Below are 26,538 nucleotides of genomic sequence, written 5' to 3' on the forward strand. Positions count from 1 at the left end.
CACTGTCTACAGTACATGGCCAAAACTTGGAGTGGTCTTTACACATCAAACACTGTCTACCATACATGTCCAAAACTTGGAGTGGTCTTTACACATCAACCACTGTCTACCATACATGGCCAAAACTTGGAGTGGTCTTTACACATCAACCACTGTCTACCATACATGTCCAAAACTTGGAGTGGTCTTTACACATCAAACACTGTCTACCATACATGGCCAAAACTTGGAGTGGTCTTTACACATCAACCACTGTCTACCGTACATGGCCAAAACTTGAAGTGGTCTTTACACATCAAACACTGTCTACCATACATGTCCAAAACTTGGAGTGGTCTTTACACATCAACCACTGTCTACCATACATGTCCAAAACTTGGAGTAGTCTTTACACATCAACCACTGTCTACCATACATGGCCAAAACTTGGAGTGGTCTTTACACATCAACCACTGTCTACCGTACATGGAAAAAACTTGGAGTGGTCTTTACACATCAAACACTGTCTTCAGTACATGGCCAAAACTTGGAGTGGTCTTTACACATCAACCACTGTCTACAGTACATGGCCAAAACTTGGAGTAGTCTTTACACATCAACCACTGTCTACCATACATGGCCAAAACTTGGAGTGGTCTTTAAACATCAAACACTGTCTACCGTACATGTCCAAAACTTGGAGTGGTCTTTACACATCAACCACTGTCTACCATACATGTCCAAAACTTGGAGTGGTCTTTACACATCAAACACTGTCTACCGTACATGTCCAAAACTTGGAGTGGTCTTTACACATCAACCACTGTCTACCATACATGTCCAAAACTTGGAGTGGTCTTTACACATCAACCACTGTCTACAGTACATGGCCAAAACTTGGAGTGGTCTTTACACATCAACCACTGTCTACCATACATGTCCAAAACTTGGAGTGGTCTTTACACATCAACCACTGTCTACCATACATGTCCAAAACTTGGAGTAGTCTTTACACATCAACCACTGTCTACAGTACATGGCCAAAACTTGGAGTGGTCTTTACACATCAAACACTGTCTACCATACATGTCCAAAACTTGGAGTGGTCTTTACACATCAACCACTGTCTACCATACATGTCCAAAACTTGGAGTGGTCTTTACACATCAAACACTGTCTACCATACATGGCCAAAACTTGGAGTGGTCTTTACACATCAAACACTGTCTACCGTACATGGCCAAAACTTGGAGTAGTCTTTACACATCAAACACTGTCTACCATACATGGCCAAAACTTGGAGTGGTCTTTACACATCAACCACTGTCTACCATACTTGTCCAAAACTTGGAGTAGTCTTTACACATCAACCACTGTCTACCATACATGGCCAAAACTTGGAGTGGTCTTCACACATCAAACACTGTCTACCGTACATGTCCAAAACTTGGAGTAGTCTTTACACATCAACCACTGTCTACCATACATGGCCAAAACTTGGAGTAGTCTTTACACATCAACCACTGTCTACAGTACATGGCCAAAACTTGGAGTGGTCTTTACACATCAAACACTGTCTACCATACATGGCCAAAACTTGGAGTGGTCTTTACACATCAAACACTGTCTACAGTACATGGCCAAAACTTGGAGTAGTCTTTACACATCAACCACTGTCTACCATACATGGCCAAAACTTGGAGTGGTCTTTACACATCAAACACTGTCTACCATACATGGCCAAAACTTGGAGTGGTCTTTACACATCAAACACTGTCTACCATACATGGCCAAAACTTGGAGTGGTCTTTACACATCAAACACTGTCTACCGTGCACATGTCCAAAACTTGGAGTAGTCTTTACACATCAACCACTGTCTACCATACATGGCCAAAACTTGGAGTAGTCTTTACACATCAACCACTGTCTACAGTACATGGCCAAAACTTGGAGTGGTCTTTACACATCAAACACTGTCTACCATACATGTCCAAAACTTGGAGTGGTCTTTACACATCAAACACTGTCTACAGTACATGGCCAAAACTTGGAGTAGTCTTTACACATCAACCACTGTCTACCATACATGGCCAAAACTTGGAGTGGTCTTTACACATCAAACACTGTCTACCATACATGTCCAAAACTTGGAGTGGTCTTTACACATCAAACACTGTCTACCATACATGGCCAAAACTTGGAGTGGTCTTTACACATCAACCACTGTCTACCGTACATGGCCAAAACTTGAAGTGGTCTTTACACATCAAACACTGTCTACCATACATGTCCAAAACTTGGAGTGGTCTTTACACATCAACCACTGTCTACCATACATGTCCAAAACTTGGAGTAGTCTTTACACATCAACCACTGTCTACCATACATGGCCAAAACTTGGAGTGGTCTTTACACATCAACCACTGTCTACCATACATGTCCAAAACTTGGAGTGGTCTTTACACATCAAACACTGTCTACCATACATGGCCAAAACTTGGAGTAGTCTTTACACATCAACCACTGTCTACCATACATGGCCAAAACTTGGAGTGGTCTTTACACATCAACCACTGTCTACCGTACATGTCCAAAAGTTGGAGTGGTCTTTACACATCAAACACTGTCTACCATACATGGCCAAAACTTGGAGTGGTCTTTACACATCAAACACTGTCTACAGTACATGGCCAAAACTTGGAGTAGTCTTTACACATCAACCACTGTCTACCATACATGGCCAAAACTTGGAGTGGTCTCTACACATCAAACACTGTCTACCATACATGGCCAAAACTTGGAGTGGTCTTTACACATCAAACACTGTCTACCATACATGGCCAAAACTTGGAGTGGTCTTTACACATCAAACACTGTCTACCATACATGTCCAAAAGTTGGAGTGGTCTTTACACATCAAACACTGTCTACCATACATGGCCAAAACTTCAATTTATAAATAAATTTATTTTAAAATTATGCTTAAAAAATATGGGAAGGGGAAGGGGAGTAATTCATTTTGTACATGCTTCTCCATAACAATCATCATCATCCCCCCAAGCCATAAATTATGAACGGTCCCTTATGTGTCATCACATTGATCAGAGAAATGTTATTATTTAGTCGCTAATGTATAGATTTTGTGTGAGAAGTTTATCAGCCACGACAGTGAAGCAAACATGACCATTGTTTTTGATCTTGATCTATTTATTTACAATGGAATCTAAATGTCGCAAAAACGAGAAATAACACCAATCATTGTTAAACTGTATGTCATATAAACAGTGCATGAAACTTAACAGAAAATTCTACCAGACACCAGGACTGGTAACTCTGAAAACTTAACAGCCCTTTCCAAAAATCGCCAGACCAGCTTTAATTTCACATTTCAGCTCAGCAATAATGAAAACAAAATATTAAGTTTCATGTTTATTGAAATGCCCAACAAAAGAAACAGTTTCATCACAGTGCTTTGAAACAGGTAAACAATAGTCTCAAAACTAGTGTTATCAATATTATGCCATTGTAGCAAGGATGTGTTACGTGTAACTGTAAATCATCCATAAATATGAGCCCAACCGTCAGGCTGGTAAGATTTATTTTTTGCCAGCCCTCCAGAGAATTAACCCATCTCGGGCGTTCAGGTGGGCAGTAGTTTCCTACTCTGATATAAACAAATCATTTTGTATTTTATCATCAACAAACGTGTGTAAATCAAACAATGTGGGCAAAAATGTTTTTACAAACACTCTATTATATATACAGGATCACAAAAGATGAATTGGTTTAATCTATCTACAGTTCAGTAACCCATGCTTGTCGTAAGAGGCGACTAACAGGATCGGGTGGTCAGGCACGCTGACTTGATTGCCACATGTCATCGGTTCCCAATTACGCAGATCAATGCTCATGCTGTTGATCACTGGATTGTCTGGTCCAGACTCGATTACTTACAGACCGCCGTCATATACTAGTAGCTGGGATGTTGCTGAGTGCAGCGTAAAACTAAACTCACTCACTCACATAGTCTATCAAAAGGATTTTCTCATCATTCAATTCAGTCTGTGAATTAAGAAAAAAGTCTTTTTTGATTGTGTAAAGCCTCTGACATTGTCTATTACTGCACATTCATCTACATTTCCCCCTTAAGTTTATGTGTCTAGTAGTGAAATTAATCTTTAATTCAAGACAAGTGTCCTTTATTTTTTTTGTGATTCTAATGGTTGAAATGTATACTGGCTGTCTAAAGACACCATGTCACGACGATTACATAACAGGTGCATCTGTTGTGTTGATCTCAAAGCTCCAGACAGCGCTTGTCAACTGTCACTCAAACTGATCTGACCAATCAGGAGCTTCGTATGACCACTTCTTATATAAGAATCAGACTCCTGTCAGCTTGTTATTGACATTCACAATGGGTACATATTTCACAATGTTAAGTTAATATATTTGTAAGCCTTGACAATATTTGATAGGTTTACAGTCATTTCAAAACATCTATTCTATACAAAGATATTCTCTAATGTATATTTTGAATTGAATGACTTGAAAGGTCGATTTTGTTCTGCATGCTTTGGGTTTTTTGTTTGAAATACAGGATAATTTTTGTTTAAGTCGTACATTTTTCCCAAAAACTCTTTTCCTAAATTATTATAATGGTTTAGATTCAAACACTTCCAGCATGGAAGCTTACAGCCTTCTAGATTACGTACTGTTTATACTTTGATAACCATTGTAACTATGGTAATGAGACCCAAGCTCAGATATTCAAAAGATTTATATCTTTCCAGGGCTCGATTCAGTGCTTTGTTACTTGCACTGGTGCAACCCAATATAACAAAGTGCAACCTAGTTATGAGTCTAACTTGCACCAGGTGCAAGTCAATTTTTTGAGTGGGTAACCTTCTGAATAAAACATCTAAATAATTCAATAGCATATTTCTGATATTACATATTGCAATAAAAACTGTGCAACTGGAATTTGACTGGTGCAACTAGGTTTTTATCTTAGGTTGCACCTGGTGCAAGTGGGTTAACATCTCTTAAATCGAGCCCTGCTTTCAAAAAGCACATAAAATAGGTTCAGAGAGAATGATTACTGTATGATCTCATAAAAGAACTCTGTTAGAGCTTAATGCTATGGTATTAACAGTGTGATAATGATCCCTGTTGATAATGACTACTGCTGTTTAGAGGCTGTCACAGTAAGTCCTCCAGTGAGCGCGCCAGTCTGCAATTGGTGCCAGTGGCCAGTAGCAGCATTCAAAAAACCTGCCTGCCCAGGATGGGTTATTTACAATACAGACTGCTAATTTTCGTATCACATAGGGATCTTCTGAGTGTATTACACATTCGTCATTGCCTTGTTAGGTACAGTAAGAGGCAGGTATTCTCTGCACAGTTACAGCATTAATACTGAAGCTGATAATAGAATCTGCATGCGTCCCTGATTACAGGGTCCAGCGTATGCAGTATGACAATCACTGAGTCAGTGTGTATCATTTAACATATCTATATGACACGGCGTGATTATTAATGCTCCAGAAACCTTGTCAACAGATATTGTTTCTTTTCAAAATGTTAAATGAGGCTTGTCCATGAACCTTTTCTGGTGTGTCTATCTAGAATCCCCTGATATGTAAATGATATGTATTAGCCAATGGAAACTACTGAACTTCATGAACATCTAGGGCTTGTACATGATTACTTGCTTGAGGCTTCATCAGAATTCAAACAGTGGCTGTTTTTTGTAAAGTTCACAGAGCATCCTGGATAAATCTCACAGTATCTTCAGGAATTATATGGACGGCCAAATATAAAAAGCAGGAGTTGTTTATCATATCTCTGAAAGTTTGTGGTTATATTTTCTTCAAAATTATCGAGGCTTAAACCACCAAACTTTTAGTAACCTTCTTGATGATGGTGGCACTTATTTGAATCACTTTTGGTCAAATTTTAAGATAACTGTACAGGTTAATGCAAAAAATATTTGTATGAATATCATAAACATAATGTCATTAATTAATTAATTAATTAATTAATTAATTGATAAAGTATTGCCTAGGAAATGCTTTCAAGGAGAATTAAGAGTTCATGTTTTGTGACTAGAGAATATTCAATGTGTTATACACTACAGAGGTCCATACGTCAGCAGCATGTACTTGCCTACCATACAAACGGTGAACAAATCATCAACTCATATGCACCAAACAGAACAAAAATCACCAAAACTGCAACCATATCCTCTAAACCGAAACAATACATCTGTAATGGAAGACTAATCGTTTGAAATGGAAACAAAACTCGCGTATCAGCTACAAGAGCGAGCGAGAACAGTCAGCCGCATACTTAAATGGCATTCATAGCATCCCAACACGGCAGTCATAGCATCCCGAAACGGCATACAAATCGTCAAAGATGGCGGCAAGGGGAGACGAATAGGCTTTGGTACATAATTGTTTTTCGTCACTATGAGTCTAATCTTAAAAATTTGATATCGGGATGTAGTGTGTAAACCCCCTATTGTAGTAAGCTTCAAACATATGTCTATACTTCTCAGTGTCAGGCTTGCAATTCTGCACAATGTGGTCCCTCATTCGACCGAATAGGATTTCTTGTCAACATGCCGTGCTACAGTTTCTCTTCTGTTTCGTTAATAAAGTATTCATAGCATCACATTCAACGTTACTATATTTTAGTGATTTAAAATGTTACAAAAACTTTGTTCATTCTCCGTAATTGCATATCTAAGTGATCATTTTTAAAGTGTACGAGTGCAAACTCAATCCAATGATGGTATATGTCTAATCTGAGATACAGATGTTCATACAGTGTTTCCACATACATCACTTGGCGATCTATTTCTTAAATACCCTATACATAAGAAAGACTTGCTCATCATCTGCATTAGAAGTCATACAACCGTGAAACCTTTAACTGTTTGCACTCAATATAGTTACATTTTATAAACAACTTTTTAATGATTTAATGTTGAATGTTATTCTCATATGTATGTTTTGTAATACTAACGATTGCAATTTTCTTAAGAATGAGTTATTTTCAGAGAAAGTAACAAAACATTTACTCGGAAGTAGTTCATGCATACTGTGGTGACTGCATCTGTGATGTTTTGACTGTCATTATGACATTCCATATTCACTGTTGCAATGATTTAGGAGCGGCTCTACATCTAAATGTATTGTGATTGTGCAGGCTGTGGTCTAATATACATTCCCCTTCACTGATCATCATGTAGGCAGATTTTAGGGATTAATTATCTCTTTGAAGTCAGGGGTAGCTAAAGTTGGAGTTTACAGTGTAATAATTGCTTCTATGGTCAACAGTATTTATAGCTGGCCTGGACAGAAAGAGTTCTGATCTGATTTCCAAGATGGCCACCAAAGTAGCCATATTGAAAATATGTATTTTGCTCATGTCTTAAGTTATTCCTGTATGTATTAGAGATTTCATAACATGATAAGTGTGTGGTATTCTAGATGCATTAGTGATGGAATTTTGTTTTTGTGTGTTTAATTTGACACAACCTGGAATAATTTGTGGGATGTTTAGATGTGGATGGTCCAGTTGGCTGAGGTGTTGCAATTCACTGTCCACAGAGTCTGAATCCATCTCTCCCGATTATCTGTCTTGGTTTGTCAGGACAAAGCTGTGAGTTTGGATTCACCAGTTTAAGATTCTCATCACTTTGGCTTCCATAACAACTCAAGCTAACATGCAATGATATCACTCAGATACTGTTCTAAGTTTTATTAAACCAAACCTGCTCCTTCTGTCATGGGATATGAGATCACAAATATTGGAAATTTCAGCCTACTACAATAGATAGAATTCTGATATTAATTTAAACATGGCAGCTTTAGCGTCCATATTGAAATATACATGTACACATAAAAGTGAAGTAGAACACAACATGATATGCATCGCATCTTGAAATGAGTGCCATTCACTATGTGCAACATTATTGATATTAAGAGACTAATTTTCACAGTTTTCACAGTTCATTCATTGGCTGGAAACTTTAACCTACGGATCATTGAAGAAACACTTTGTTTGAGCCTTTCTATAACTTAAAGCTGGGAATTGGTTAAAATCTCATAATTGATGATTGGTTCATTATAACCGATCAATCATCGAAAATAATTAGTTAGTGTCATTTATGAAATTTTCCTGATTATTTTTGTTAATGGTAAAAAAAATAAAGAAAAAATCATGTATTTTTTGGGTGTTTTTGCAAATTGCACAAAATGCATTTGCAAATTTCACGTCTTTAAAGGATGACTAGTAGGTTAGGAACATTAATTTCTTGGAGTCTTTAAGATAAATTCAATCATGACTTGAAACGAGCTTGTAATGGTCATGAAATGTAACAGACAAAACCAACCTTGTGAAAAATATTGTTAATGCAAACAAGTGTTCCAGAATTGTTTGTGTTCAATTATGAGAAAACATGATCGATTGCTTGGTCGTTTATAGTCCGTTTGACTTCATTTTGGACCGATAAATTGCTCACTAACACAAAATCTAATAATTGCAACGAAACGAACTTTTGCACAGTCACATGAAATTGACAGACCAACTCTGATGATTTGTCTCATAATTTTGGACACCCGAATAAAAAAGTTGTTTAACTCATTAAGGCCGAGAGACGCATATATGGGGCAAATTAATCAGCTCCTCACAGCGAGTGACGTGTTTATGGGGCAGGTAATTAGCAGTTTATGGGGCAGGTAATTAGCAGTTTCTCACAGCGAGAGCCACATACAGTCGTCAACAGAAAGCACCTCTTATTCAGCGAGAGACGCACATGTGTGTTGTACTTTTAAAAATCGCACTGTACCTATTATTACAACCAATTTAGCAGTACTGAGCAAATGTTAGCTTTTCTTATGAGAGATCCCACCTTTAGTATCAATCAGAAGAAGTATTTAAAGTGTTTTGATAACAATTGCTAATCATTATCAAAGGCTTGTACAGCGTTTAGCAAATGAACGCATGTCGGCGAGAAAGGGGATTATGATGTTTTTACAGAGGTAAGTGCCTGGTACTCTTCCTTGGGAATGGATACTAAAATACTTCAGATGCATCTTGATTGAATTAGATTTAATGGTTTAGAGGTTACTAAAAAATTATATTTCCTTCAACTACCTAATAAATAGGAAACAATATACCTAAATTTCAAGGACATTCAAAGAATTCAAACACAATAGAATAGTTTGAATTTACTTTTAGGCATCATTACGTTGTCATGTTTCATATACTGAAACATAATGTATAAACACAAGTAATTATACATCCAAGCTCGAATAGATTAAACATAATTGAACTTACTTAATTTGAAGTTTACTGAATTGTAACTAGTTGTTTTCCATAATCTAAAGTTAAGTAATGTTACCTAAGCGAATATAAAGTGATATGTCTTTTGCATCGAATACATATATACATGTCAGTGTTATTACAACAATGAAATGTTTTACTACGTTTGTTACAAAGACAGTAAGTTGGTAATTAAAAACATTGTCACACATGGACAGAAGTAATATCATAAGTTATTACATGTAAGCCATACAAAGGTATTTCAAGCATTTTGTTCAAGCTGTTTTGAAAGTTTCATGTTGATTTGAATTGTCAGTTTTCTATGCAATTTACATGAGCATTCTGTAAAACGTTTGTATTTGATCTGTGTAATTATCAAATCCGGTCCAATTATCACGTTTATCAATCAACTCAGTCTCTATTGATCCATCGTGAAATAAAAGCTGGATAGTATATCAGTTACGGTATCGATACACAGGCGTATGATCATTCAAGCAGATTACAGTAATGAGATAATTGAACGCCTCTTCGACCTTGAAATAACAGCCTCGGTAGAATGCATATGTAGTTACGTCCTTGTTGAAAGGTTTGTCCCGCGACAAGTGTAAAATAAACAGATGCGCTGTTATATCATTGGACATCTTGCTTTATGGACTCACGCCCTCTCTGTGATGTTTATACATGCATGCACATCTGTAATCTTATGAACCTCGCTTTGCATTCAGTGAAGATATAGGCACTTCACCTTCATAAATATTGGGGTAGGGGTGTCAACTGCAAGTTTATACACTATAATAATTCAGTATAGTGTCACCTCGTGAATTCTGTAATGCGTGTACTCTAGTTTGGATAGTCATTCGTATCAAGGTGAAGATTATATTTACATGTACAGCAAACCATTATGTTTTATGTACTAGTTGTGTGCATAAAATGTGTATGAAAATAAATACTACTTCTACTCAGTGGTTGGATTTCAATCGCTTTGTTTTACTTATCGAAAAACACTAAAATGAGGACAAATAAACTTGCCAAAGTGACTATCTACTCCTATTTGTCTTATGTGTATATTTCATACATCGTTACCAGTGTGTATGTTTACAATACACAAACTGTTACATGATAGCTTGAGTTGATAAAGCCGAAACCCAGCATATCGACTGGTCAAGGATATAGCCAATAACCAATCTCTATCCAAGCTGCTGAGTGACCAAACGTGCTCTTCAGAAATTTCGCCCACGCCCATCACCTGTCCTTTCCTCTGTGACAGGTATCTCATGATACGATTGGTCGCAGATAACATATGACCAGCCACTACATTGAACAGTTGAGATACCGAACGTTCTATTCGGGAAATTTGATGATGCCCTATCACGTGACTCTTTGTTTTATGTCTATGCAAGGAATATGTTATTTTCGTCGAAGATTATAAAGTATGAAAGTAAATTCTTCTTGCTTTGTGCTGTCATTGTCATAGATGTTTTGTAAATTTAAACCTCACACAATGATATAAGAGAGAGTATTTGTTAACGTGTGTCTCATTTGTTGCGTACAAAGAATACATGTGTATGCATATTGTGATAAAACATAAATGTACAAACCGACAAAAGGTCTACAAGAGAAACTTGCAATAAAATTACATAAAGCTTGCAATACACGACATGTATTCACACCTGATTTCTTTCAACATATATCTTTACGACACAATTAAACAATCAGGACTTGTTTGTATGACTAGACAGTTTCCTGTGATCCCCGAAACCTGCCAGGGAAATCAGGTGTGACTAGCACTAATTAGTCTCGGCACAGAGAGTGGGCAATCAGTGAGGGCTTCCAGGTGTTGAGTAGTGATGGGGCTCTCGGGCTTAATGAGTTAACAAACGATCATTATATTGTTGTTACGTTTCGCTACTTCTTACGAGGGAGGACCAATTGCTGGTAGAACAGCCAGGTAATCAACAAGGCTGAACATTCATACCCTTGTTTTAAATTGAGTAAGGAATTTTTGCTACTTTATATGGTACGATGGTACATATGTCAAGGAAGTCAAGGGGGAGGTGGGGTAGCCTAGTGGTTTAAGTGTTTCCTTGTCATGCCGAAGACCCAGGTTGGATTTCCCAAATGGGTACAATATGTAACCATGTGTGCCCTGGGGAGGCCCCCACTTGGATATTCCTGGAATATTACTAAAAGCGTGTAAAACCATATTCACAAGCATTTCTTTTATGACAAAGTTTATTTATAACAACTTCTTGATGATGATGATGATGATGATGATGATGATGATGATGATGATGATGATGATGATTTGGAGATTTAGCATGCACTTTCTGACATGATGCATATTTCGCACACGGACAAAGAAAACAACATAACTGGCTACTAGGGCTCTAATGATAAATCGAACTATCGATGGATTCCAATTGTTGAGTCTCCAATAGCAATTAATTGATTGTAGAAACCTAAAACTATCAATGCATCGATAGTATGTGTGACTGTCAATAGTTTAGTAATTGACTTCCGTTGAAAAATGCGCAGCAAAATATACACAAAGTACCAGATTTGTTCACTTTTATTTAAAATTGTCCGCCCCTGTTACCTCTTGAACAAACTTCATCTGGGTTTCAAGTTTCTTGTCAGTTATTTAAAGAGACTGAAACTACTTCAGCTTGTTTTTATTTCATATAAACAATACATTCATTTGGGAAATGACTTCAAATGAGACATTACAAAGAGAGAAAAAACTATTGTTATAGTATTGCAATAGTTGGACTGTCTCTATCGCAATAGTTGTTTCCCCCTCAATAGTCACCTACTAGCTATGCAGTAAGCTGATAAAGCCAGCTTAATATAACATGTTACATTTGACCAGTTTCTAAAATGGCCGTGTGTGTTTTAAAGCCAGCTAGTTAACAAAGGAAAAGAGGAGAAAGCCAGAGATGTACAACTAAAGGGGTGGTTCAGAAAGGAGGAGATGTTTACACAGTAGATTGGGCTTGGTGGAGGAGTGCATCATTAAATATCCTTGATCTCAGTTGATGGCTTTTGGTGTTTGATGTGAATTGTTTGGGTGAGCTTGCATTTGGTGAGGTCTGGATGTGGTGAAGTTAAACTTACTCGATCAAACAGTCTTCACCAATTCAAACTCACTGAAGCCATTCACAACAAATGTAAGTTTGTCAATATCGTATGCCCAAGTTCTAAAATGCCACTGAAAGAAATTCTTTATGGTGTGATGTTTCATAGAGCTGGGTATCTTCTGGAACAGAGAGGAAGCCTGTCGTTTAAAAACTTGACATACTGACAGAGGTGGAAATAACTTTAAAATTGCTAGTGTACTCCGGTACAGTTGCACATGTAAAATCACTTGCCCTGATAATTTTTCCACTATACCGGCCAATTTTCTTGTTGATTTTTTAAATAAGCAACATAATTAACATTTGGAAAGTCAACTGGAAACTGGTACAGCATCATATACAAATTTCCTTGCCCGACAGAAAAAAACACTGGACTGGGGCGTCGGGCAATGGGTTATTTCCATCCCTGACTGAATGGGATTAAATAGTGTAGAAGAGATTTGTTATTTGACACTGCTAACAGACTTCAAGTCACTGTGTGTACATCTAGATATGACTGTGTGCATTATGGCTCTCACACACACACACACGCACACATTTTTCTTTTATCCATAAAACTCTGTGTTTGACCAGACTAAACTGACAACATATCACGAGTGTATTGATCAAATTACTACAGTGTGCATTATTGCACAGAAACACGCAGTATATGATCTTCATGATGTTTATCTTGAGAGGTTTAACAGGACTTTATTTCAGACGATTGGAGTGTTCCTATTTATCTATTGGTCTTTTGTTTCAATCCTTGGTTCACTTCCTGGTGTCAGGTTATGGTGCATATCTTGATTTTCACTTACCTGCCGGTGTTTGGACATTCAAGATCTTTGATGTCTGTTTTAGATTTCAGGAAACTACAGTTTGAGACTTCTGTATAAGCTGTAGGGCCCTGAATTCCCATGAGTTCACAAATACTAGGGGCGGGCGGTAGCCTAGTGGTTGACACCAAAGACCCGGGTTCGAAGCCCGTTTCTGTTGTCCCCCGCCATGATATTTCTGGACTATTGCTAAAAGCAGCATAAAACTAAACTCACCAACTCACAAATACTAAACCAAATTGTATACGAAAAGTCACTTTGTTCTTTTATCTGATTGGTTGAAAAACATGATCGAATGGTATTCGATTCCCTGAATTGCAGGACTATTCCCTGCATATTAATACATACAAATATTGTACACAATTGTATTGTGTAGTCAGCAGTGGTGACGACATTCAAATCATATTGTAATGTAAAGTCGGAATGACTTTACGAATGAGCAGTTCCAAATGCTACCATGGGAACCAGCTGAAACGGCCAGATGACAGTGACTTCACTGCTGTACCCATACACGATGTTTTGTGTGCCGACCGAAAAACATGTGTGGACCTTTTGTTTACTATTTTGTTTACACTGTCGATAAACATCATGTGTTGGCCAATTTCCGTGTGTAATTGAGTATTTGAAGCACGGGAATATTTCATCTGAAACCTCCTGCTAACGCCATCGGCTCTAAATGAATTGCTTCAAAAACTCAATAACATCCGGAAATTGGCCAACACATGATGTTTATCTCCTAAATGAAAACACGTGAAAATCCTTTAGTCATAAGATCCAGAAAACTGACCAACCCAGTAATTTCATGGCAATCAAAATTTCCACATTATCAAATGCCTAATTTTTTAATATTTCTTGGTTTTTTTAACCATCACAAACTATTGATTACCAAGTGATGGGATGGGGAACAGTTGACTGGTTTTGTAAGACTTCATGATGTACATGGCTCTGGCGTGATGGCGTTTGAATTATGTCATGGGTTTGAATCTGTTGTTTTGGGTTGTGCGTCTGTTTCCCCAAGTAGTATACATCTATGACCTGCATCACTTTTATCGTTCTTTTTGCCACATCAACCTCACACACCATGATGTAGCTGTTCAAAGCAGCTTTAAACCCAACTCTGTTACAGATTAGCAGGGGTGGTGGTGTAGCCTAGTGGTTAAAGCGTTTTAACACACTGAAGCCACACTGAAGACCCGGGTTCGATATCCCACATGGGTGCAATGTTTGAAGCCCATTTCTGGTGTCCCCTGCTGTGATATTGCTGTAATTTTGCTAAATGTGGCATAAAACTAAACTCCACTCACAATATATTAGCAAGACAAAGAATTATCACATATAGAAAGTGTGGTATTAGAAAGGGGAGATAACCCTGTGGGACATTGTCCCAGAATACTGCTGATGCAGTTGTATCAGTATAAGTTCGGTGTTATTACTAACTTTGTACTAACTGCACAATGAGCACAATTGATGTTGAGCTACACAGTTTGATTGTTGTTTTTGCACTTTTCCACAGGGGTGTCAAACTAACCGGCCCTTTCGTTACCATGATCTATAAGATGATTAAAGGGGACCTCTTCAGATTCGCTCTGATCTACCTTATCTTTCTAATTGGATTCACTCAAGGTAGGTTTAAGATGCACTGTGCCTCATCATATATCAACCCGTGAAGGTCCGGGTTCAAATTGATCTTCATTAACCCATGCTTGTCGTAAGAGGCGATTATTCGGGTGGCCAGGATCGCTGGCTTGGTTGACACATATCATCGTTTGGCAGTTGCGCAGATCAATGCTCATGCTGTTGATCATTGGATTGTCATGTTCAGACTTGATTATTTACAGACAGTCTTCATATAGCTGGAATATTGTTGAGTGTGGCGTAAAACTAAACTCACACACCCATCTTATATCATATCTGCCTGGCAACAGTCTGACGTTTTAGTATTTGTTAAGATTTGTCAGCTAAATTATGAAAACACTAATTCTCCCTCAATTTGCGTGAATAATATTTTCATCTGCAAAATGTAACCACAAGGACTAATTTTATGATGGTAATATTTAGCTTTACAGCATGTGCCATGAATACAAGCATGTATTGTATGAAATTATGTGTTTTCTCTGTTCAATTAAGTCCAAAATAATCAATACCCACCTCTCTTTCACTGCAGATTCTTTTTTAAGACAAATCGTTTTTAGGAGACATAAGCATTTTATACTGTCAATGAATTTGATATATTTGCAATTTTATTTCTTTGAGAGGCATTTTTATTGTTGAAATAATCTGTCAATGATACTCCTTTTCCTGTTTGACATTTTTGGGGAACGTCATTAATAATGTTGAGATAATTCTAATTCATTCATTTCTTTGCACTTTAGGCTTCTTCTTCCTGTTCCGAGATGTGGAAACTGACAACTCGGATGTCCAGAAGTTTTCCACTTTAGAAGACACAGTGATGAATCTTTTCCAGATGACCTTAGGAGAGTTCAAGGTCAGATTTAGATCAAATAAGGCTATTTACTTTATTTCAGTTAAAATTTGTTAATGTATATAAAACTGCTTCTTATGCATCGTTTGAAATATATAGATAGATGCATTTAGCAGAAGTGCTTGGTTTGAAATTTGATGGACTTAAAAAATCAGTTTGGTAGCTTTGACGTGAGAATTGACTTCTCTCTCAGCTGACAAAATTGGGTGGTAGGGTTCGCTGACCAAGTTGAAATTAGAAGAACCATCAAGAGTGCACGGAAAAATCATGGCTGCAATTGTTTTCATTGCTTAAAATAACACTTTGTAATCAAATTCCAATTGCGTAGATCGATACTCATGCTGCTGAACACTGGATTGTCTGGTCCAGACTCGATTAATTACAGACCGCCGCCATGTAGCTGCAATATTGCTGAGTGAGGTGATAAACAACGAACAAACGAAAGCATCAGTGTAATATTTGGCCATCGTATTTATGAAATGTCTTCAAAAGACATCAATGAAACCAATACCTGGCAACAGGAGACAGGAGGGATACTCTAGAAGAGGGGTAACGTGAAGTAAGTGGTGTACATCATTGCTCGATTGCAGACCGCTATCATGTAGCTGGAATATTGCTAAATGCAGCGTTGACCAAAAGCAAACAAACAAAATGAAGTAACACTAAGCAAACTATACTGATGGTAAAATTTGAAGCAACACCTAAAATTTGAAGCTACGAATGCTTTCAGATGCATGTTTGGTATGCAAAATGTATGCTACCTTCAAAAATGGAATGTGAATACATTCTACACTATCTTGAAAGTAACTGCAGCGACACAACACAGTATGTTTATAAAATCAAGATAATTTATTCCATTGGAGAAATCTAGTGGTAAATTCACATAACAAAAGGTATTCACATTTTGATGAAAAAATGTCTTCATCTTGCCAACTCTTTAATGTTTTGTGGAACAATAGAACTTCTTGAAATGGAATCCACTGAAATTGACATTTGAAACAATAACTGGGTCATCATTAGTGAGTGTATCTGCCACAAGCCTATATCACCTCCTTGAAAGCGTCTCTTCGTCGATAGCACAAGTTTTCGAAATAATGCATTGGCAGATTGTTTCATTCGTCTAGCACGGCCTGCCTGAGTTCTTGAATGTTGGCCACAGCCTGGTTCCTGGCAGAAATACGGTGACCAATCATGTCCCACACGTGTTCGATCAGATTAAGATCTGGACTTACACTTGGCAAATCAAAGGATTCAATGTTATGCTGCCTCTTATGGTCGGTAATGATCCTTGCATGATGAGGACGTGCATTGTCGTCCTGGTAGATGTGCGCAACATGAGGATTGGCATGCAGAAAAGGCAGCAGAGTGTTCTCGATGTCACAACCATACTTCTCTGCATTCAGCGTGCCCTGTATGTCTTTGATATTCCCCTTCTGATCATGTGAGAAAGCTACCCATACCATGACTGATCCGCCGACACCAGCTACTGTTTTCAGGATTGAGTGCAGTGTTGGTAAGATTTTGGACACGTAAACGGCCGTCAGCAACGTACAGATTGTACCTGGTCTAATGAGCAAATGATTTGACGCCAAATTCCAGTTTTGACATGCCTGTGCCCAAGCCAGACGAAAGCGCATGTGATGATTGGTCAGTCTGGGCCTTTTCAATGGATGACAAGCTCGTAGACCTGCAGCTAAGAGACGTTTGTTTACCAGCTCCCGTGACACATTAACTACCATCGTTTGCTGCCACCAATGACGGAGTTGATTTGCGGACCAGAATGGTTCCTGACGTGCCATTCGTAGCAGCCATCTATCATCCCTCAAATTTGTCTTTTTGGGTCGACTTCAACCAGCGGCAACCTTGACTTCATCTGTCCTGCGGTGTTTGTTCAGCAACTTGCTGATGACGCTGTGACAGACGTTAATGCGTCTTGCAATCTTCTGCAAGGACATGCCACCTTCTCTCATGCTTACAATTTGCCATTTTGTGGCCTCAGATAACTGGTCAAGAGCCATATTAATGAATCATCAACTAACACAGTTCTACTCGCGAAACAACATATTGCGAAATGTGTACATGCATGCATTTCACCTGCATGCACAAGCAAATCATGTAATGCACGTGCGTATTGTTTTCTGAAATGGAGAGACAAACGTAAACCACAGAACACTTATTCATTGAATGTTTTCATTTGAGTGGTTTCATTTACATCATGTTCAGTCAGGTGTTGCCTCAAATTTTACAATCAGTATATTTAGGTTCATGTGATGTACAGATATATGCCATCAGGTATCACACCAAGCACCAGGAACACAAAGCTGAGAAATACTATGGCATGTTTTACGAGCAGCATGCAGAATTGGATCATTCAGTCTTAAGTGGTGGCGACGAGGACAGTTTGACTATCGTAAATCTGATAATGTTATGTTAAAACTGTTTCCTATGCTGCAAAAATAGAAATGTCCACTGATATACATGTTAACCATATGAAGTTGTTAACTATTTCAGCAGCATTAGGTTTCAGCAATAGCAGTGTTGACCAATCAACAGTCTTGATGTCTATTTCTAAGACAATACAGGAATGATTGCAGTTTCCAATCAACTATGCATTTCTAAGTACAGGAATGACCAATCAACAGTCTTGATGTCTATTTCTAAGACAATACAGGAATGATTGGTTTCAGCAATAGCAGTGTTGACCAATCAACAGTCTTGATGTCTATTTCTAAGACAATACAGGAATGATTGGTTTCAGCAATAGCAGTGTTGACCAATCAACAGTCTTGATGTCTATTTCTAAGACAATACAGGAATGATTGGTTTCAGCAATAGCAGTGTTGACCAATCAACAGTCTTGATGTCTATTTCTAAGAATGATGTTTCAATACAGGAAATGAACAGTCTTGATGTTTCAGACAATAGGAATGATGTTTTTCAGTGTTGACCAATCAACAGTCTTGATGTCTATTTCTAAGACAATACAGGAATGATGTTTCAGCAATAGCAGTGTTGACCAATCAACAGTCTTGATGTCTATTTCTAAGACAATACAGGAATGATGTTTCAGCTATAGCAGTGTTGACAGCTATAGCAGTGTTGACCAATCAACAGTCTTGATGTCTATTTCTAAGACAATACAGGAATGATGTTTCAGCAATAGCAGTGTTGACCAATCAACAGTCTTGATGTCTATTTCTAAGACAATACAGGAATGATGTTTCAGCAATAGCAGTGTTGACCAATCAACAGTCTTGATGTCTATTTCTAAGACAATACAGGAATGATGTTTCAGCAGTGTTGACCAATCAACAGTCTTGATGTCTATTTCTAAGACAATACAGGAATGATGTTTCAGCTATAGCTGATGTCTAAAGACAATACAGGAATGATGTTTCAGCAATTGACCAATCAACAGTCTTGATGTCTATTTCTAAGAATTTACTGGACTGATGTCTGTTTCAGTATGAAGGCGCTCAACTCAACTCGCCTATTTCCAATACAGCTGACAGCAAGATAGTGTTTGATGCTCTTCATGTTCCTGGTGCCGATCCTGCTGCTAAACATGTTGATAGCCATGATGGGCAACACCTACACCAGGTGTCTCCAAGTCCGATCAACAGTGGAGGAATTTCAGGTAATACAGGATGATGTTTCATTTAGCAGTGTTGACCAAGATCATCCTGATTTCATTTCTAGCTAAATGATTTTGGATGTTGGAGCCGATCAACAGTTAATGTCATGACTACAGGAATGTGTTTCATTAGCAGTGTTGCCCTGGTCTGTGTCTATTTCTAAGACAATACAGGAATGATGTTTCAGCTAATTGTGTTTTGTTGGCCAATCAACAGTCTTGATGTTTCATTTCTAAGACAATACAGGAATGATGTTTCAGCAATTTCAGTGTTGACCAATCAACATTCTTGATGTCTATTTCTAAGGCCAATACAGGAATGATGTTTCAGCAATAGCAGTGTTGACCAATCAACATCTTGATTGTCTGTTTCAGTGACAATACAGGAATGATGTTTCAGCTATAGCAGTGTTGACCAATCAACTGTCTTGATGTCTATTTCTAAGACAATACAGGAATGATGTTTCAGCAATAGCAGTGTTGACCAATCAACAGTCTTGATGTCTATTTCTAAGACAATACAGGAATGATGTTTCAGCAATAGCAGTGTTGACCAATCAACAGTCTTGATGTCTATTTCTAAGACAATACAGGAATGATGTTTCAGCAATAGCAGTGTTGACCAATCAACAGTCTTGATGTCTATTTCTAAGACAATACAGGAATGATGTTTCAGGAGTGTTTTCAGACCAATCCAATCAACAGTCTTGATGTCTATTTCTAAGACAATACAGGAATGATGTTTCAGCTATAGCAGTACCAATCAACAGTCTTGATGTCAGTGTTGACCAATCAAACAGTCTATTTCTGTCTACAGGAATGATGTTTCAAATACAGTGTTGACCAATCAACAGTCTTGATGTCTATTTCTAAGACAATACAGGAATGATGTTTCAGCTATAGCAGTGTTGACCAATCAACAGTCTTGATGTCTATTTCTAAGACATTACAGGAATGATGTTTCAGCTATAGCAGTGTTGACCAATCAACAGTCTTGATGTCTATTTCTAAGACAATGAATGTCTATAGCAGTAAGACAATCAACAGTCTTGATGTCTATTTCTAAGATGATGTTTCAGCAATAGCAGTGTTGACCAATCAACAGTCTTGATGTCTATTTCTAAGACAATACAGGAATGATGTTTCAGCAATAGCAGTGTTGACCAATCAACAGTCTTGATGTCTATTTCTAAGACAATACAGGAATGATGTTTCATAGAGATTGACCAATAAGTGTCTTGATGTCTATTTCTAAGACATTACAGGACAGGAGCCTACTGGTTAAATCAACAATAGTTACCAATCAACAGATCTTCATGCCTAAGACCCAGTCTTGAGGACAATGAAGTTTCAGAGATGAAATAAGTGATAGGATGGCTATTTCAGGGTGGGGTCCCCTGCTGGTTAAAGTGTTCCTGGAATGCCATTGACCCAGGTTCGATTCCCCACATGGGTGCAATGTGTGAAGCCCATTTCTGGTGTCCCCTTCCGAGATATTCCTGGAATATTGCTAAAAGCGGCGAAAAAACATGCTCACTCACTCACTTTAAGGCTATTTCAGTGGTGTTACTGGACTGATGTCTGTTTCAGTACGAGCCGTTCAACTACGCCCGCTACCCCCAGCTGACAAAGATAGTATTTGCGTTCTTCATGTTCCTGGTGCCGATCCTGCTGCTGAACATGTTGATAGCCATGATGGGCAACACCTACACCCAGGTCATCTCCAAGTCCGAGAAAGAGTGGAGGAAACAGGTACGTGATGTGTTTCATTGGGCGCTAAGATCATCCTATTTCATTGAGCTAAGATTTTGGATGTTGGAGCGAGTTAATGTTATGCTAGTGTTTCATTAGGCTAAGCTCCTGGTTGTGTTCAAGTGGGCTAATGTCATAATTGTGTTTTTGTTGGCCAAGATTGTTTTTTGTTTCAGTGTGCTAGGATCATGGCTGTAATTTCAGTGTGCTTGTGCTTATGATTGTTGTTGTTGAGTGTGCTAAGGCCATGGTGGTGTTTGAGTGGGCTAACATCATTGTTGTGTTTCAGTGTGATAAGAGTGAATGAGTTAAAATTTAATGTCCCATCGGCAATATTGCAGCCATATCGTGACAGTGTGCTAAGATTATGGTTGTGTTTCAGTGGGCTAAGTTTGGGGTTTTGTTTCAGGGTGCTTGGATTAAGGAAATTGTGTTTCAGTGTGCTAAAATCATGGTTGTTGTTGAGTGTGTTAACATATTTGTTGTGTTTCAGTGGGCTAAGATCATGGCTGCAATTTCAGTATGCTAAGATTATGATTGTGTTTCAGTGTGCTAAGATCATGGTTGTGTTTAAATGTGCTAAGATTATGGTTCTGTTTCTGTGGGTTAAGATCATGGCTGCAATTTCAGTAGGCTAAGATTATGATTGTGTTTCAGAGTGCTAAGATTATGGTTGTGTTTCAATGTGCTAAGATTATGGTTGTGTTTCTGTGGGTTAAGATCATGGCTGCAATTTCAGTAGGCTAAGATCATGGCTGCAATTTCAGTGGGCTAAGATCATGGCTGCAATTTCAATGGGCGAAGATCATGGCTGCAGTTTCAGTGGGCTAAGATCATGGTTGTGTTTCAGTGGGCTAGGATCGTGGTTGTGTTTCAGTGGGCTAAGATCATGGCTGCAATTTCAGTGGGCTAAGATCATGCTTGTGTTTCAGTGGGCTAAGATCATGGCTGCAATTATAAGTATGCTAAGATTATGATTGTGTTTCTGTGGGTTAAGATCATGGTTGCACTTTCAGTGGGCTAAGATCATGGCTGCAATTATCAGTATGCTAAGATTATGGTTGTGTTTCAGTGTGCTAAGATCGTGGTTATGTTTCAGTGGTGGTTATGTTTCAGTGGGCTAAGATCGTGGTTGTGTTTCAGTGGGCTAGGATCGTGGTTGTATTTCAGTGGGCTAAGATCGTGGTTGTATTTCAGTGGGCTAAGATCGTGGTTGTATTTCAGTGGGCTAAGATCGTGGTTGTATTTCAGTGGGCTAAGATCGTGGTTGTATTTCAGTGGGCTAAGATCGTGGTTGTATTTCAGTGGGCTAAGATCGTGGTTGTGTTTTAGTTGGCTAAGATCGTGGTTGTATTTCAGTGGGCTAAGATCGTGGTTGTATTTCAGTGGGCTAAGATCGTGGTTGTATTTCAGTGGGCTAAGATCGTGGTTGTATTTCAGTGGGCTAAGATCGTGGTTGTATTTCAGTGGGCTAAGATCGTGGTTGTATTTCAGTGGGCTAAGATCGTGGTTGTGTTTCAGTGGGCTAAGATCGTGTGGGCTAAGTTGTGTTTCAGTGGGCTAGGATAGTGGTTGTATTTCAGTGGGCTAAGATCGTGGTTGTATTTCAGTGGGCTAAGATCGTGGTTGTGTTTTAGTTGGCTAAGATCGTGGTTGTATTTCAGTGGGCTAAGATTGTGGTTGTATTTCAGTGGGCTAAGATCGTGGTTGTATTTCAGTGGGCTAAGATCGTGGTTGTGTTTCAGTGGGCTAAGATCATGGTTGTGTTTTAGTTGGCTAAGATCGTGGTTGTATTTCAGTGGGTTATTATTGTGGTTGTATTTCAGTGGGCTAAGATCATGGTTGTGTTTCAGTGGGCTAAGATCGTGGTTGTGTTTCAGTGGGCTAAGATCGTGGTTGTATTTCAGTGGGTTATGATTGTGGTTGTGTTTCAGTGGGCTAAGATCGTGGTTGTATTTCAGTGAGCTAAGATCGTGGTTGTATTTCAGTGGGTTATTATTGTGGTTGTGTTTCAGTGGGCTAAGATCGTGGTTGTGGTGGAGCGAGGGTTCTCCAAGAAGCAGCTCCTCAAGTTCCAGCAGGAGTATGCTGTGAAGATTGCCGGACCTCCCACCCCAGACAACCAGAAGACCGAGGCCAGGGCTCTCGTGGTGATTAAGACAACCTCCAAGACAAAGGCAAAGCAGAGGAAGGCAGCCATCAGCAACTGGAAGGTGAGACTGAACACAGCGTCCAGTATGGTTCTTGTAAGTTAGAACAAACTTCCTGTGGTATACATAATCATGTTTAGTGACATACAGTCATAGGCAAGTTACGAGTTGATTCAGAACATGCATAGGATGACCCAGAAATCAGAAAATACATATGTGTACTGTGATTTCGGAGAGGCATCCAGTGGGAACTGGGAAGTAGATATGTCACTAGACAGGTTGTAGAACAAAGGCCTCCAATTGCAGTCAAATCACTCATATATTGGTACAAGAAGTGTCTGGGAAACGTCTCAGAAGTGGATAACTGTAAGCAAGGCTGTAAATAGTCTCTGCTCAGCGGAGCACTCTATACAAGGGGAGTAATGGTGTCTATCCCATACTGCAGATGACCTCGTTGTAAGGCCCTCTGCAGCACTTCAATACAGACATTCTACAGGGAGCTCATTGTTAGGCCTTCTGCAGCACTTCAATACAGATATGCTACAGGGACCTCATTGTAAGGCCCTCTGCAGCACTTCATTACAGACATTCTACAGGGAGCTCATTGTAAGGCCTTCTGCAGCACTTCAATACAGACATGCTACATGGACCTCATTGTTAGGCCTTCTGCAGCACTTCAATACAGACATGCTACATGGACCTCATTGTAAGGCCCTCTGCAGCACTTCATACAGGGACCTCAAGCCCTGCTAGGCCCTCTGCAGCACTTCAATACAGACATTCTACAGGGGAGCTCATTGTAAGGCCTTCTGCAGCACTTCAATACAGACATGCTACATGGACCTCATTGTTAGGCCTTCTGCAGCACTTCAATACAGACATGCTACATGGAGCTCATTGTAAGGCCCTCTGCAGCACTTCAATACAGACATGCTACAGGGAGCTCATTGTAAGGCCTTCTGCAGCACTTCAATACAGACATGCTACAGGGAGCTCATTGTAAGGTCCTCTGCAGCACTTCAATACAGACATGCTACAGGGAGCTCATTGTAAGGCCCCTCTGCAGCACTTCAATACAGACATTCTACAGGGAGCTCATTGTAAGGCCCTCTGCAGCACTTCAATACAGACATGCTACAGGGAGCTTCATTGCTAAGGGGAGCCATTGTAAGGCCCTCTGCAGCACTTCAATACAGACATGCTACAGGGAGCTCATTGTAAGGCCTTCTGCAGCACTTCAATTGTACAGGGACCCTCAAGCAAGGCCCTCTGCAGCACTTCACTCATTGTAAGGCCTTCTGCAGCACTTCAATACAGACATGCTACATGGACCTCGATGTAAGGCCCTCTGCAGCACTTCATTACAGACATTCTACAGGGAGCTCATTGTAAGGCCCTCTGCAGCACTTCAATACAGATATGCTACAGGGAGCTCATTGTAAGGCCCTCTGCAGCACTTCAATACAGACATGCTACATGGACCTCGATGTAAGGCCCTCTGCAGCTCTTCAATACAGACATGCTACAGGGAGCTCATTGTTAGGCCTTCTGCAGCACCTCAATACAGATATGCTACAGGGAGATCATTGTAAGGCCCTCTGCAGCACTTCAATACAGACATGCTACAGGGAGCTCATTGTAAAGCCCACTGCAGCACTTCAATACAGACAGGGAGCTCATTGTAAGGCCCTCTGCAGCACCTCAATACAGACATGCTACAGGGAGCTCATTGTAAGGCCTTCTTTAGCACCTCAATACATACATGCTACAGGGAGCTCATTGTAAGGCCCTCTGCAGCACTTCAATACAGATATGCTACAGGGAGCTCATTGTAAGGCCCTCTGCAGCACTTCAATACAGATATGCTACAGGGAGCTCATTGTAAGGCCCTCTGCAGCACTTCAATACAGACATTCTACAGGGAGCTCATTGTAAGGCCTTCTGCAGCACCTCAATACAGACATGCTACATGGACCTCGATGTAAGGCCCTCTGCAGCACTTCAATACAGACATGCTACAGGGAGCTCATTGTAAGGCCTTTTGCAGCACTTCAATACATACATGCTACAGGAACTCATTGTAAAGCCCTCTGCAGCACTTCAATACAGACATGCTACAGGGAGCTCATTGTAAAGCCCACTGCAGCACTTCAATACAGACAGGGAGCTCATTGTAAGGCCCTCTGCAGCACCTCAATACAGACATGCTACAGGGAGCTCATTGTAAGGCCTTCTTTAGCACCTCAATACATACATGCTACAGGGAGCTCATTGTAAGGCCCTCTGCAGCACTTCAATACAGATATGCTACAGGGAGCTCATTGTAAGGCCCTCTGCAGCACTTCAATACAGATATGCTACAGGGAGCTCATTGTAAGGCCCTCTGCAGCACCTCAAAACATACATGCTACAGGGAGCTCATTGTAAGGCCCTCTGCAGCTCTTCAATACAGATATGCTACAGGGAGCGCATTGTAAGGCCCTCTGCAGCACTTCAATACAGATATGCTACAGGGAGCTCATTGTAAGGCCATCTGCAGCACTTCAATACAGATATGCTACAGGGAGCTCATTGTAAGGCCCTCTGCAGCACCTCAATACAGATATGCTACAGGGAGCTCATTGTAAGGCCCTCTGCAGCACTTCAATACAGACATGCTACATGGACCTCGTTGTAAGGCCCTCTGCAGGACTTCAATACAGACAGGGAGCTCATTGTAAGGCCCTCTGCAGCACTTCATTACAGACATTCTACAGGGAGCTCATTGTAAGGCCTTCTGCAGCACTTCAATACAGACATGCTACATGGACCTCGTTGTAAGGCCCTCTGCAGCACTTCAATACAGACATTCTACAGGGAGCTCATTGTAAGGCCTTCTGCAGCACCTCAATACAGATATGCTACAGGGAGCTCATTGTAAAGCCCCCTGCAGCACTTCAATACAGTGCTGCAGGGAGCTCACTGTAAGGGCCTCTGCAGCACCTCAATACATACATGCTACAGGGAGCTCATTGTAAGGTCTTCTGCAGCACCTCAATACAGAATACAGAGGGATGCTTGTAGGCCCTCTGCAGCACCTCAATACATACATGCTACAGGGAGCTCCTCTGCAGCACCTCAATACAGACATGCTACAGGGAGCTCATTGTAAGGCCCTCTGCAGCACTTCAATACAGACATGCTACAGGGAGCTCATTGTAAGGCCCTCTGCAGCACTTCAATACATACATGCTACAGGGAGCTCATTGTAAGGC

General features: G+C 39.6%; 1 protein-coding gene across 1 annotated transcript in view; it reads left to right on the top strand.

Moving 5' to 3' along the window:
* Positions 1-26,538, top strand: part of LOC124254712 (transient receptor potential cation channel subfamily V member 5-like) — a 98,382-nt gene that overhangs the window by 64,307 nt on the left and 7,537 nt on the right. The window contains exons 12-15 of the mRNA XM_046688559.1: positions 14,780-14,889; positions 15,639-15,751; positions 20,973-21,134; positions 23,150-23,347. Coding sequence (XP_046544515.1) covers positions 14,780-14,889; positions 15,639-15,751; positions 20,973-21,134; positions 23,150-23,347 — 583 coding nt within the window. The remainder of the gene's footprint in view (positions 1-14,779; positions 14,890-15,638; positions 15,752-20,972; positions 21,135-23,149; positions 23,348-26,538) is intronic.

This window comes from Haliotis rubra, unplaced genomic scaffold, assembly GCF_003918875.1.
Source record: "Haliotis rubra isolate DU_JTF1 unplaced genomic scaffold, ASM391887v1 Scf58, whole genome shotgun sequence".
Taxonomy (NCBI): domain Eukaryota; kingdom Metazoa; phylum Mollusca; class Gastropoda; order Lepetellida; family Haliotidae; genus Haliotis; species Haliotis rubra.